Source organism: Charadrius vociferus, unplaced genomic scaffold (assembly GCF_000708025.1).
Source record: "Charadrius vociferus isolate BGI_N301 unplaced genomic scaffold, ASM70802v2 scaffold359, whole genome shotgun sequence".
Classification (NCBI taxonomy): Eukaryota; Metazoa; Chordata; class Aves; order Charadriiformes; family Charadriidae; genus Charadrius; species Charadrius vociferus.
This window is the reverse complement of record NW_009661369.1, coordinates 1,999,424-2,014,853: the sequence shown is the minus strand read 5'-3', so window position 1 is coordinate 2,014,853 and position 15,430 is coordinate 1,999,424. Positions and strand designations below refer to the sequence as shown.

The 15,430-nt window shown below is 39.3% G+C and overlaps 1 protein-coding gene across 1 annotated transcript in view; it reads right to left on the bottom strand.

Moving 5' to 3' along the window:
• Positions 1 to 15,430, bottom strand: part of LAMA4 (laminin, alpha 4) — a 105,947-nt gene that overhangs the window by 20,365 nt on the left and 70,152 nt on the right. The window contains exons 18-25 of the mRNA XM_009893607.1: positions 10,896 to 11,035; positions 9,497 to 9,670; positions 8,307 to 8,449; positions 7,868 to 8,030; positions 5,638 to 5,771; positions 4,288 to 4,459; positions 2,254 to 2,385; positions 1,028 to 1,170 (exon numbers count right to left, since the gene is read on the bottom strand). Of these exons, the coding sequence (XP_009891909.1) occupies positions 1,028 to 1,170; positions 2,254 to 2,385; positions 4,288 to 4,459; positions 5,638 to 5,771; positions 7,868 to 8,030; positions 8,307 to 8,449; positions 9,497 to 9,670; positions 10,896 to 11,035 (1,201 nt within the window). The remainder of the gene's footprint in view (positions 1 to 1,027; positions 1,171 to 2,253; positions 2,386 to 4,287; positions 4,460 to 5,637; positions 5,772 to 7,867; positions 8,031 to 8,306; positions 8,450 to 9,496; positions 9,671 to 10,895; positions 11,036 to 15,430) is intronic.

Sequence of the window (15,430 nt, the reverse complement as noted above, 5' to 3'; positions counted from 1 at the left end):
CTCTGTTTCTCCCTTGCCCACCATTTTGTTTGCATGTTCAGATAATTACATGGGATTGAAAGGCACCATTTTCCTTTACATGAAGTTTGTTTCTACCTTAAAAGCTTAATCTGTAAGTATTTTGTATCCCAGACATTATTTATTGATTTAACAGGCTGTCCTGACAACAAAATAACGTTTCAGGAGATTTATCACTAGTTTCTAGAAACTATTGTGCAACATTTGCTATCTTCCTTTTTTTTTTTTTTTTTTTTTTTTTTTACATAGAGGGTATTTTAAAGAGAGATGATATTTTTGTTAGCAGTTGTGACACTTGAAACAGCAGCTGGAGCCCTTCTGAAAATACTGGCCTTGCTATCTGACCCCGGGAATGAATATTGCCTGTCAAAAGAACATACCCTTCTTCAAGCAGCCAGTCTGCTCTCCCAGAACATGACCCTGGTCCAGCAGATTCCCACTGCAGGAAATGAAAATTACACAGTCTACTGAGATTAAACTCGGCTTCTGTCAAATGGTACAATGGGAAAATGAGACACTTTCTTTTCTTCCCACGCCTGCAGAGCCAGCTGATTTGGGTCTAGAGAGAACCTGAGATGGATCAGAACTGAAGTGTGTAGTAGGAAAGATATCATCTTTAGATTTGCAAATGCAGTTGGTAGAGGGTTTTGATCCTTCAGCTAGTGCATTGCTATTTTACCAAGATCACTTTTTGCAGAGCAAGGAGGAATGGTGATTCTATATATTTGTGTGTTCTTTGAAAATGCCTTTTTGTTTTAAGAAGACAACGGTTCCTGTTACCCTTACTAGAACTAGACCAGTTTCAGCAGAATTTACCTGTGCTGGATCAAACCTGATCCTTGGTACTTCACAACTCTGAGAGACACTTAGAAGAGTGTCTGAGGGGTTGTTTTACATAAGGTGTCGAGGCGGGGAAATATGTTTTATTGTAAGCCCTTCAGCACAGATCATATAACGTAACTATAGTGATTACTTGAAGATAATGATTGAATCCCAGTTGTAAACCAACCTGGAGTGCAAGATCTCAGCAGGCGCTCCTCCAATGTAGATGTCTGTGAATGGCATTGCTGTTCTTTCATTGTCCACACTTTTTATATGTCGCCTGTCTACTACCAAGATCATCTTCTTAGAATTGTGATATATAATAGAAATCTGAAAAGAGAAACGTGCTTAAAAGTGTCCAAAATGTCATCTTTTCTAAGTTGTCATGATTGCATTGTAATCGATTGCATCTTCATATCTTTTTGTTTGAAAGGTTCCTCCCATTTATCAAAAAAGTTGTTTGTAAATCGGGAGAGGCTGACAACAATTATTAGTAGAGAGCTTATTTTAATGTCACAATTTCTCTGATGACTGAAAACCCAGGATATTTCACTTATGAATAAATCCACATGTAAATACCCCACGTTAAATTCTACACTGTGGCAAACAGATAAGCTCCATTAGCTTCAGAGTGCATTCTTGATTTATCCAAGAAGTTAGAGCATACTTCTTAAAAAACTTATTTCATTGTCAAAGCATAAAAAGCTTAAGTGTGCTCTGCTTAAACACATTGAACAGAACTGTAGCTGTAGTTGTGGATCAGAAATCAGACTTTGAATTTATATCAAGTAAATGACAGGAGAAGCAAGTCACTAAGGGAGATTTGCTACTGTCACTGTCACAGTTACACTGGCTTAAAGCAAATTCTCTTAAACCAAATACAAGTAGATATTTTAGATCTACCAAAGTCCCTGAAATACTGTGCATAAATAAAAGACTGCTACCAAATTAATTCTTCCTTCAAATTAAATGGGAAATGCAATATTTTCTGTAACACAATTCACAACAGCTAAGGTGGTCAAGTTAACATAATGGCATGTTTTTAGTTGAGGAGAGTTGTATATTTGAAGGATATAGTGGTCCTGGATATAATTTCATTTTGAATTAATAACACTTTTTCTCCCATGTGAACTGTCCTGTCCTTCACTAGTAATACGCAGAATCTGTCCCCAAGCACTGATTTACCAGGAGGCGGGGAGAGCCTTCCCTTTCCACCTCTCAGTAGTGCTGGGACTTGCATGTGCTCTTTCACGTGCAAGGCAGGCATGGACTCTACTCTTCTGCCTGCTCTACTGCATCACCACCTGGCCCCTCATCCTCTTGCTCCTTTCATTGGTGTTGGAGCAAATTATTGCTGCTTTGGAGCTGCTGGGGTACTTGGTCAAATGGCTGTGAATGTAACCACATCTCTACCTCATGAAATTTAGCGTCGTTAATCTGAGCTTTCTTCATGGAGTCCTCTAGCAGTACAGGGCCAGTGCTGAAGCCAAAGTCATAACGGAGGTACAAGAAACCATTGTGCATCTCTAGACTGAAGAACATACTCTGTATAAAACAAAACAGCAGTCAGAAAAGCAGTGTGATTGTGACAGCAATTAAAAAAATGAATAAGCAGTCTTATGAGAGTGTCTGACATTGTGAAAAGCATGCTGGTATAAGGTATTTTTATTTGCTAAACTATAAGACAGTTTCTGGATTGCTTTTATATATATATAATATCTGTGTGTATGTATACACATACACACACACATGATTGTTTGATAAACAGCACTTATTTGAAGACTTAGTGAACTGTTTCCCTGTAGGAATAGTGTTTGGTAGCACGGTAATGTCAATGTTCTTTACCAGCAAAGTACTCCTAATGCAAACACATCTGTTTACTGTCAAGTAATACCACCTGTCCCAAATGAAAGATGTTATACTGGTAAAAGCAATGTTGTGCTAGAATGGCTGTATCTGCCTTAGCAGCTTCTGCCACAGTGCCTGTAGCAGCTCAGGATTATATCTTTTCACAGCCCCAATCAGCACTGATGTATTTACTGAAGGCTGAGCAATAGATAGAGTGTATTTGCTGTGTATTTGGTTTCTGTATTTCCTGACTATTCCTGCTTCATGGTTTGGTTTCTGTTCTGTGGCTGGGTGACCTAAACTTTATAAACAGGAGCTTTACTTCAGAAAATCTTCAGGGAGCAAACTGTGCATCTGGGTTAATGCTTTTAATGCTAATGTTTGTCTCTTTCCTAGTGTTCACGCTGTTGTTCCCATGCCTAATGGAAATAAGGGAACAATAATTGTCAAAAAACTAATTCAGGTCAAGAACTGCTGTCTCTGACACAAATAAGTCCACCTTCAGAAGTCATTACTTAAAGTAGTAAAAGTAGGTTTTAATCTTGCACTTTTAAATGAAACTGCAGCTTAGGTTTGTTTGGAACAGTTTAAACTTGAAAATGAAATAGGGATTACATTCAATATGTTTATGAACTGTCTTAGTGGAACTGGATAACGATCTGGCTTACACAGTCTTTCTAAAAGTGCCTGTGAGCAGGCAAGGTCTTCCACAGCTAAGATCCAACTTGATTGCAGTTTCGGCCGTAACACACAAAGTGCATACATCTCTGACAAACACCTGGGCACTTTTGCTTAGAAGAAAAATGACTGATTTGCAATAGAGGCTGTTAAACTTTTAATAGCAGTTGCTCCTAAGAGTGAAGGTTAGGGGTGGCATGCTATGCTGTAGAGCAAATTGTTCCCCACAATTCTCATCTGGAAGTTACCCTAAAGGCAAACACTAGAGAGTAGCTCTTCTAATGCAAGTGGATTTTTTCTCTTTTAAATGCTCAGTGGGGTGGTACATGTAGGTGTCTGGACAAGTGTATGTCTACGGACTGCATCTACACAGTAAAATGTTTTCTGCGGCTTTACCAAGTTGTAATCCACACAGGACTTGGGAGCTTCATGGGGAGATGCCCAAAGACAAAAAAAATCTGAGTTTGTCTCCAGAGGATATTTGCACGTGGAATCTACTTTCTTCAAACCCTTACAGAGTTTTCATCACCCTCAAACTTCTGAAAAGCTGGTGATGTTTGGATCAAGCCTTTTTATTTGGACTACTTTCTATTTTCAGTAACTTAAATAAGCATTTAACTCTAATACACCCTGAGACACAGTTATAAAGTGGCAGGTACCACGAAGTGGCTGCTTTGTGGGAGTTACTTCACAGAAATTTCCTGTTGCTTTGATTGTGTATTCACATTTAAATGAAGGTGCCACTACTGGGCTTAACTGGAATTTCTGTTAAAGTGTCATCACAAGGCTATGACCGGTCTGAACATCTTTCTAGAAGTTAAATGTAAGGACATAAGCATTTTGGATTTTCCACGGTACTGTAAGTACGAGGGAGCTTGTGGTGCTCACGGATAAAGGGTACCATCAGGATTTGGTACTCACCCCATTAATCATCAGAAGGATCAATCCGTTGTCTGTAGGCGTTCGAACTTCTATGTCAAACCGAGTCACCTGGCTGAATCTTCCCCTTCTCTCAATGTTTCTTGCCAAGGCATAGCCAGAGCCGTCAAAGAAATAGCTCACAGCCCGGCTCTGAGTGAAAGCCAACTTATTTCTATGAAAAAAACAAGCAGGGAAGTAATATTTGGCATATCCCCATTTTAATTTGGGGAAATTTAAATTTTTTATGATTAAAATACTTTCTTGAAATAATTATTCTGAACTTCTTCCTGGCGGCAGTGAGACTAATGACTTTCTTTCAAATTCTTTCTGGGATTTTTTTTCTGAAAAATAGTGTGTAGCTTTGAAGGTGTGTCTAACTCCTTCATCATTACATCGTGCTTTTATCCTGTGTTGTATGTAGAGGACTGGAAAATTCTTTGCTAATCCTTGTAAAGTGACAACACTTCCTCATTGTAAGGATACATATATATTTCTATTAAGAGCTTGCCGGGTTTGTGCACAAACCCATTTGAATTTTCTGAGGCCTTTAGCCGAGCGTGGGCTGTGGTGTGGAACCCAGGAGCGGCTCTCATGCACGTCCTGGAGAGCAGTGGCTTGTGCTCCCTGTGGGAATGGCACGGGAAGCAATCACTTGCTGTGTCCCAACATCTCCTGCATTTCTTCCCATTGCGAGCTACAAGTTTCTCTCCTGTTCTTTTTATAGAGAGATTCTACTGTTGCTGCCTGTTGTACAAACAAAATGCCTGCTACGCCTGTGCTAAACGAACGCTGCAGCTGATGTTCACTTCTACTTTAGGGGCTGTGTTTCCCAGTTTGTGAATGGCTTATCTGAGGAATTTCTGTTGTGGGTTTAAGAGTGTATGGCAGAAAGTTAACTTCTGTATGGGCTTTGCTAGCTGAGGGTGGGACTGCACTCAAGTTTACCCTTCCCATCAGAGCTAACTGGCCAGGACTGCATCGCTTGCAGCAACAGGATTTGAGTCAGGAGTGGTCCTGCGCTAGGCAAGCGGTAGGGGTGAGGAGGGAGCCTGGACCATGCCCCAGCTAATATGGCAGTTTCCCTTTTGAAGGCATGAGCAAGGTTGTGAGATAATTAACGGAGACAGCAGCAAATCGTAAAATATCTCGAGGACCCATAAGGACCATCGAGTCCGACTCCTGTATGTATAAATTCAATTTGTTGATGCAACTAGGAGTTAAAAGTGACCGAGTTCCTTCTGGACAACTGAATATCACCTTCACATTTGTAATCTAAACCAGGAATGAACCGCCAGGACTGGCACTTGTAACGAACCAGAGCAGCAGAGTGACGGTGGGACTGTCCCCTACCTGGCACAAGGTGGCGATGTGGTGGTGTCGATGTTATAGACGTGCTTGAAGTTGTATAGGCTGATCACATCATCGTTCAGGGTAGCCAGTTCCAGGCAGCCGATGAAGCCAGGTAGGTTTAAGCTGGGAGGGAGCTGTGCAGAGGGTAAGGAAAAGTGAAAGGAGAAAGGTCACACTCTTTACTAGGGTATCACGAAAGCATTTGTGCCCGGGATCATTTTTGTCTCTGTGTTCTTCATATTTTAAAACAAATGGGAGGATGCTATCTTGTAATTGTCTTTGCAGTCCTTATAATGATATGGCCATTGTGCTGTAAGTTAAAATGGAGCACATAAATGGTCTCACAGTGAGAACAATAGGCCAGGTAAGGCAACTGCAAACAAAAACTCCAGTAGTATCGAAGGTAGCATGCTTGGAAAGGGGGAAAGGGGTTAAGATTTGACTAATTGCAGATCTTGCTCAATATATTTGAATCTCTCCATAGATATTTCATCCTTCAATGCCAGAAAAATAACTTCATACTGTGATGAAAGAGAGAGAAATGAGAGAGCTCTTTAAACCTAGGAGACTTGGATTCAAAGTCTGTACCAGTGGCTAATCCTCAGTAGGTATTGTTTTTGAACAGTTAGCAGGATACAGAAACTCCATCTTTTAACAAAGGTCACTGCAAATGGAATTTAAATAGCTACATTGGCGAGGGGAACAATACAAAAGAATGAAGCTCACAGAGCTGGTGAATCATTCTTTTAATATTAAAATACTCTGCCCTGTGGAACAGGTGTGATATTGATAACACCTCTTGTACTTCAGAGTCTGATCACTGCCAGTAACTTTTCTTTGGCTTCTCATTATTTTCACTTTGCTTACGATATAATAAAAATGGTAATAAAGCAATGCAGAATATGTGTAAATGTAAGAGAAAATTAGATTCTTATCTGCAGTACAGATACATTTGATAAATGATAATATTTCCTTTTTTTTTCTTTTGTTTCTTCTACTATTCTGTTAAATTATGTTAAGTATGAGACTTCTAACAGTTAAGCGGTATATTTCTGTTTACACAGTATGGAACAGAGAAGCAAAGGCAAAAACTTTTAGCAAATAAGACTATATGTTAATAAGGGAAAATGTGAGGTGTCCATTCCTAAGGGAGAAGAGACCCGTACACTTATCAAATAATTCCATGAATCCTTTTCTTCCCATTCCACTTCCCATTTTCCTTCACTTTTCTTTTTTCCTGTTCCTCTGCCCTGCTCTGGAACAGACCTGGAGGGTTCATCTGCTGGATTACTTTTTTTTTTTGTGTGTGTGCAACTACTATTCAGTCCTCATTTCTGTTCCCAGGCAATTTGCAGCCAGGGCTCAGTAGTCTAAAATTTAGATCATGGCATATATCTGGTACTCACAGCAATGCAAAAGCTCAGGCATACATAAGTGTGTTGAGTTAATCTTTGTTTTTATATTGTTAGGAGGACTGCTTGTAGAACAGTAGTTGGATGGTTTTGGCACCTACTGCAGTTAGCTTAAAGAATTTAGCATTCTCTAAAGTCTTTCTAAGTATGTTTTCATTTAGCCATGCAGTTTTCATAGCCAAGATCATTCATAAGCATTTCTGAATCCAAAAAAAGTGGACCTGGTATGCTCATAGAGGCAGGTGAGATGCTAATTCATGCTGACTATTAGGAACTAGACTGAAGCAACTGTCTCACACAGATGTTCAGACATGTTTTTCATAGGCAAGTCTTCATGCTGTTGTAAGGCTGGATTTAAATCAATGATAATTTAAATTCAAACAAATCACTATTTTGCTAGTTTCCCACACTGTCCAGGTATTCACAATACATTACTTTTCATTTTTGTGACAGTTGTAAAAGAGAAATTGTAAGCACCAAGAACTCATTAGCATTGGAAAAAAACTGGTAGCCTGTACATTTGTTAAGCTGGGCTAATAGACCTTAATTTATGCATGCTACTTAACAGCTAGCAAGCTTTTTTCTTATTATTACATTTCAGGAAACTTGAATAACAGCTATTCTGATGATCTTACTGTATGACGTGATACGCTAGAGAAAACAGTATTTTTCACCACGGCTAGAAGATGGAGTCCTAAGATGATAAATGACTAAATAAAGACATTTTTATTTATTACCTATTTATGTGTTTAAAGGGAAGCGCAGCAAGATAAGTTTGCTTTATTTAGCTTTGAATATAGAGTATTTATCTGACCAACCTTGAAGTCTGGAGGCACTCCACCAACATAGAAAACAGCATCTTCAGGTTCCAAATTAAGGAGAGAGCCAGGACCAAGAACCTCTCCCTTTTTGATGAATTTTTCTTCAGCTGTGCTGCTGAGACTGGGCACAGTTAAAAACATTTTGCCGTGTCTTCCAATCCTGTAGAAGGGAATTGTGAGAGAAGAGAGTTTTATGTTGGCTAGACTTAAAAAAGAACAAGCAAGCCTCCAACTCCAGGAAGGGTTTTTAGTTGCTTACTAGAAGACTGGTACTCTGGGGGAAAAGAAAGAGAGAAACCACAGACACTTTCTCTTCCCCCCTGTGGCCCCGCAGGAGTCGAACCAGGCACTGAAGACTCCTGATGAGCAGTTCTGACCCAGCCTTTTCTGTTTGATTTTTTTTTTCCCATTAACTGTTTTTGGGGAAAGGCTTTACCTCTCAATTTTGATGATGCTGAAGTACGAAGGCCAGGTGCTGACTGGCTTGGCATCCAGAGGTATCTCCACGTCTTGGCCCCCCAGATTATAAATGTACACAAGGTTGTCATTTTTAATTGCTAGACCAATGTAATTTTTTGCCTAAAACACCAATGGAGAAAGATGTCAGAGCTACAACATCGAAATAGATTTAAGGCAGAACATTAGTAAAGGGTGGGCTTTGATAGCCTAAATAACACCTTTAAATATAACTAATAAACAAAATCTTCATTCTCTAATGGCTTTCTTTCACCAGATAAAACTTTATGGAAAAAATCTCTGATATTTTACTTTATATCATTTTGACCGAGGTAAATACAAGGTCATGAGATGTCTTCTGATCATAAATTGGTCATGTTCAATAGAAAGTTGTTCATCAGTATTTAGTGTGCAGTGTCATGTGCAGGAAATAGGAACATTTGTCTAAAGCTTAGGTATTATACTGCAATTAAATATTCTGCTGAGAGGGGTTTCACTTGATTTATATACAGTAGACATTCTTTTTTGAAAAGCTTAAAAAGAAAAGCCTGCCTCTCTACCCTTCCCAAGTAACAGCTTGCCAGGATTATACCTGGTTTGAGAGGTGTGATTTTTTTCTTTTAGGAACCACAATTTAAAGAACAATTATTTCACAACACTTAGAGGTGAGAGTACATGCCCTTTCTATGCATTTCAAAGTAGCGATGCACAGAGTGCACAAGCCACAGGCAAAGAAACCTCCTTCCCTTGTGGTATTGTCACCTCAGGGATTTGGAATTGACACTGTCAGCGGCATAAACCTGATGAAAACGTTACCCACAAAAACCAGGCTGGTGACATTAACTGCTTCAGAGCACCTCAGTACCGGCAGTGGAGATAGCAAGTGTGGCTCGCAGCAGTGACAATCACAGCAGCACGCTGTGTGGGCAGTCTCATTTGCTTCTTAGGGAGAATCTGTCATTGTTTGGGGTGAGAAGCTTCAAGGACAGGGGTCTCCTTAACCCTTGCTCTTTGCTCGTCAGAAAATCAATGTCAGTCATATGGTAGACACTTCTTATTTTGAAACATGGAGAAATAGCGAGAACAAAAACCAAGGGCAAATAAACTTTGAACCTATTTCAATTTTCTTTTTTTATATGTACATATAAATTAAGTGGGTTATTCTCTTACATTTTTGTTTCCGAGGTACAAAATGAATCTGTCTGGAGATGCTGCAAGTTGTGGGTTGTCTTTCGGAAACTTTATGTACAAGCTCATGGAAGTGAAAGATTTCAGTTCCTCCACGTTGATCTTTGGATTGACTTCAACAGCTGATTGGCCTCCAAACATCATAGAAACTTGGACCTGCAGTTGCAAGTGCGCTAAATGAGACACATTATTGCTGCCTGCGGACATTACTTAAGGTAAACGTGCAAGAATACTTAGCCAGCAGCCTTGCTTACTGCAAGAGCAGAGTTGGCACCTATATATTGGTCATGCAAAATTGTGTGTTTACAACAATCACTTCTGGAAGACACTGTAAAGAAGATGAAGGGAATTAATTTTAAAATTAATTAAAGCTGCTAGTTAATTATGCTTCAGCATATTCATAAAGTAAATTAAATTTCAGTGGGACATAAATGTGTGCTTAGTTGAATCAGGGCTACATCATTATGTATGGCATATAATGGAATTCTTACATAGCTGTAAAACTTCTACCCATAATTTATTTCTTTGCTTTGGGAGTAATATGACCAATTTTCTGTTCATGAGTAATCCTGTTATATTACTGAAGTTACCGTGATATATATGAGATGCTAATAAAATTTTAAAACTTGTTCATTTTTGTTCAAAATGCCTTCAACATAACTGAAATAATGTTTTCAAGTTTAAGCACAATATGCCTGAATGACGAAATACATTTAAAGAACAGTCAAGCACTGCGCATGTACTGATTTTTCCTTTTCTTTTTTGAAGTAATGCATGTAGACAGCATATTCCAGCGTTGTGAACATATAATAATGCACTGAATTTTTAATTTCTCTGAATGAATTAAAATACACTGCTTTAATTTTTGACCTCGGTGTTCTTGTTACAGAAAAATCCCTCATAATTTATGTATGATAATGAGTGTTTTTCTCTATTAAATGTGTGAGCTAAAGATTCTTTCACCCTGCAGAAAATTAATTCAAAAGAAAAAAAAAGAAATACTGTTATCTCAGAAAAGTTTGCATTAAATTGCCATAATTACTACTGCTTGTAACTAATGTTGCCAGCTGAGTAATGACCTATTAGTTTTAGCTTTAAATGGTTTTGTTATTGTGGCCATCTTTAACACTGTGCCAATTACTTAATTAAGGTTGCCGCTTCAGTAGCAGTAGTCTACCATGAATACCATGGTAATGTTAATGGCTTGCAAATAGGAACTGTAAAGATTTTAATGACTTCCCTGGTACTTTGTTTATCCGGTTTTTGGGAAGTGATAATGTCAAGGTTTGGGCTTCTAACATAGCCCAAGAAAGTGGAGCTCCTAGTAAGGTGCATTTGATTATTAGCACTAGTAACCAAAAGTCCCATCCAAAAGTTTTACCTTGCTTGCTACACTCCTGGTCTGAGCAATTAACTCTCTGATCCGCTGAATGTTGGAAGAAATATTGTTTGCTGGTGCCTTCTGTTCTACTCTGCGCAGTTTGTCCCGGAGATGAGGGAAGACTTCTGTAAGTTTCTTCACTGCAGTTAGAAAAGAAGCGACAGCTTGTTTTTTTCCTCTTTGTAACACTCGTTTTGCACCAGGAAAATTCCTCCTTACCCTCTTAGGTTAAGTCACCTATTTCTTTCTGCTTTAAGAACAAGTTCTAACTGTGGTGTGTGAGAAGCAGTGATTTCAGAAAGGGCAGTGATTTATCGTAATCTAGTATTGCAAAAGTTTTTGGAAAGAAGTTTGCACAAAGGAGATTACTTTTTCATGGGACTCCTAGGTTCTACCTTGGTGTCGTACCTCTGTAATACTTCTCTCGAGGAGCTTTGCAAATGTTAATCATTTTAACCTTTTCATCTTCCTTCAAGGCGAGCAAATGTTAAACCCAATTTTACAGATATGGCAACTGGAGCAGAAGGATTTTTTGCTAAGCTTCTCACTGGATATCTGTGGCTGACCTGGGAACTGCATCTAGGAACTATGGTTCATGAGCTCTTCAAATTCATTTGAGGGGAGATGGATAGGTTGTTTCCCTCAGCTCTCAGCTGTGCATCTCTCCAAAGGCTGTCGCCCAGATAGCAGCAACAGCTGCACAGGTGATGTGTCTGTGTGTGGTTCACAGCCCACTCTGCTAACAGAAACACTGCTGCTTTCAGACTGTGATAGCACGCCTGTACTGTCTACTGGTAGAAGGCCTTAGCTGATGATACATGTACACCTAAACTGTGCTTGCTACCTGCCCCAGCCCTTGTGAGTGGCAACCTCTTCGGCTTTCCTGCCTACATCTGCCAGGGGTCATGAATCAGAGTCCTGGACCTTTGGTTTTTCACTCCCTTGTCTTCTGGTATATGTGCAAGTAGGATTGTTATCAAAGGGAAATGCAGGTGCTTTGTTGTATTCAAAGGGAGAGAAGTCCTCTCCCACAAAGATAAGCAGACAGAAAAATTACCGAGAAAGAAAAATAACTACCCCTAGTTATAATCCAATTTCACCACATCAGATTCCAGTGACATGCTGCCCTTTGAAGGATATTTACACATCACATCATTTTTCATCTTTAATTAGATTTAGGTACAACTAGCTGAGTATAATGACATGCGATTTTACCCACAAGCTACAGGCATATAAGAAAGATGAAGTATTCATAGTTAATTTTTAATGACATGGATTCACTATAAAGGTTAAGACCAGATTTGTAGGGTTTGCAGTTATATTTTAGGGGTTCTCAACTTGCGTCCACCTGCTCTTGTGTTCTTCCACTCGTATTTTTACTCTTGGCTGAGAAGACAGCAGAAAGACAGGTAGAGGAGCTAATCCTCAGATGTACTGAGACTGTATAGAAGGAAAGAAGGAATAGTAGTCTACAATCACTTTTTTTGTGCTTCCAGTCCTGTGTTGATTAAAGACTGAAGCAGCTCTCAGCCTTATTCAGAGCAACCCAGAGTATGAGAAGATCCCATGGAGTCTTACAAGTCCTGCTTCTCTTTGGATAGAGTGAAAAACTCTATTTGCCACAGTCCTGCCCTCTCTCTGCTGGGCTCTTTTCACTTGTGTGGACTTTCCAAGCCTAGTGTAGGAGTGAGCCATATAAAGCTTTAGACTCTACACTCATTCCCATTAAGTCCTGAAAGAACTTATCTGCTGGAGGTCAGTAATCAGATATTCTATATAAAGCTTACTGTACATTCAAGTGCCATTATTTTAGCAAATCCTTAAAGAACTACAATGAATTCCACAATGAATTAAAATTTCTACTTAAAAATTAACTAGTATATAATCAACTTAGAGAAAGTTTTCTCTGCCTTTGAAATGAATGTTCCATTGCATTGGAAAAAAGCCTGTATTATTCTTAAAGTAAAAAAATTGCAAGCTCAGAAAATTATTTAGAAAATTTCAACGACCTTTTTTTTAAAAATAATCAGCAACTGAATTGGAATTGTGTCTGATCTGATATCTTGAAAAATTGTCTTTTCATCTGTTTGAAATTTAAGGTATTAAACTTGAAATAAAACTGTAACATGAAAACACAAAACTAACATCTATTAGTGCTAGTACTATTATAAAATCTCACTATAAATCTCTTCCTCTTGTCCTTTATAAAGTCATTCTTCAGCACAGAAGAATATTGATTTTTGATTTTAGTCTTTGGGGTGATGGTGAAAGTAAAAAGGAAAACTAGTCTTACCCGATGATAAAATAAAAAAAAAAATATTACAAAGGAAACTGTCAAGGAGGAAATACCTTAACTATAACCTTCCAGACACTTTCTCCTTTCCTGTTTTCCTTCCCAAACTATCCTTCATCCTCTCTGCTGTAGTCCACCACTGTGCTGCACAATGGCGATGCGGAGTGTTCTCGGACAAACTGCTCAGCCAAGAAACGCTCCCACCCTTCCAAAAATCAAGTGCAAGCTTTATTCAAAGTTAATCCAGACATGCCAGCTTAGAAAGGCTTCAGCTACCATGGTAGCGTTACTGGCATGATGATTGGGTGTTTTGGTGTTTCGGGCACATGTCTGAACATTTTTTGTGACTTTATTTTGGACTTTGATGGACATTCCTCCTGCCACGTCAACCTCTGCTGGCAACATACACAGCTGATCTGAGAACACTCCACCGTGCCCTGGCATGTCTAACATCTGTCTTCCCCGGCTATGAATCACAGTCACATCTGACTGGATCACTACCCGTGCCAGCTTCCTTTGTAGAACTGATCTGTCTTCTCAGCGGATCTTTCTGGCAAAAAAAATCATTGTGCCTTAAAACAAACAAACAAAAAATGCCTTCAGACCAAAAATGCCATGGAAAAGCTGCTTCTACAAATGTAGTAGGGCACGCCTTGCTGTAGTTTGCATATTAGCATTAGTTGGTGGTCAGCAGACCCTCCAGGCACTCTGATATGATGACAGTACTTTCGAGGTGACTCCCTCCCTGCAAACCCAATATCACAGAGAAGACATTTCTGCCAGACACATCACATAGGAGCTGAGCTGTTCTTCACCGCTCATGGTGCATGTACCATGCATGCCTTTTTGGGAGCATAACCAACTAGGATTGCTAGGCCATCTTAGGTATATCCACTCTTATGGAGCCTCTCAAATGCTACTGGAAATATTTCTTCCAGTATCATAGCTAGTATGAGCAGATATTTTGAATCCTGAATGTCTGCTGACATTTTGAGCATGAAGAGTCAAATGCAGTTTGTGTTACTGCTCTGTCTACTATGCTGGCACTGGTAAATGTTAAAGGTAACTCAAGTGTAAAGGTGAATAAAAACAAAAACCTTCATCCTTGGATGTATTTGAAAGCCATCTAGATATGGTGCTCAGGAACATGGTTTAGTAGTGGGCCTGGTAGAGTTAGATAACAGTTGGACTTGATGATTTTCCAGGTCTTTTCCAGCCATAAAGATTCTATGATTCTGTGATTCTCTGTGTAAGCTATAGCAGACTGTTTGTCTTTTTCTGCATATCATTCCCTCCCTGGATGCCAATCATGTCCACATTTACATTAGCTTAAATAGGAGTAGGAGCCCATAGCCCACAGCCTAAACTGTGCTCTGTAGTGATCAAAAACATTTTACAGCAATATGCAATACATCTACTCTTATATTAACTACTCCCTTGTGAAGTTCTGTGCAGTGACTAGCAGTGAGCCCACCCGTTCCCAGGGGGAGTGGCTGAGTGTTTTCTTTGGATGAAAAGCTCAGAGAAATGTGAGTTGCCTCCAGTTCTAGAGCCAGAAGTTGGGATATTGCATAGTACTGAATTTCTTCTTGCAGACGGAACCACTTTTATACCAGTTCTTGGGAGCACTCACTTAACCAAAAATATTAGTGTGAACGTCTTATCCATTACTGAATTCTGGAAATAACATGACCCTTGGGATTCCCCAGTCTAGAGGGAAGAGTGTGGCTTTGGGGCACTGGAAACAATGTTTGGTTTGGTACTCATAACACCATTTGCAGTAAAATGACAAGTTGCAAAGCCTCTGACAGAAGGAGGAGGGATTTGGGGCAGTAGATCTGAGATTCAGACTTTCTGGAAATAGTCAATGGAGTTAGGGACCTTCTCTGAGGCACTTTCAGGAGGCAAAACATCACTGAACAGTGCTGCAGGTGATGGTACATCTCATCAAACATATGCAGGAAATTTCTTGTTCTGGATTTCCAGCTTCCCTAGCCACAAATAACTTGGGATTAGTGAGCCTCCTGAGCAGAGCCAGGAATACATTGAGCAATAAATAGTGGTGCTTGTCAGCAATTCTTTATATATATATATATATATATATATATATTTTTACATATTTATATAGAGATATTTTCACTTCTAGGTTCATTCTTTTCCTTTGTTCTTTCCATTGTTCTTTTCCTTCTTTCACCAGTCACTTCATTTCAGCTTCACTCTCCCTGCCTCTTTTTTCACTCTT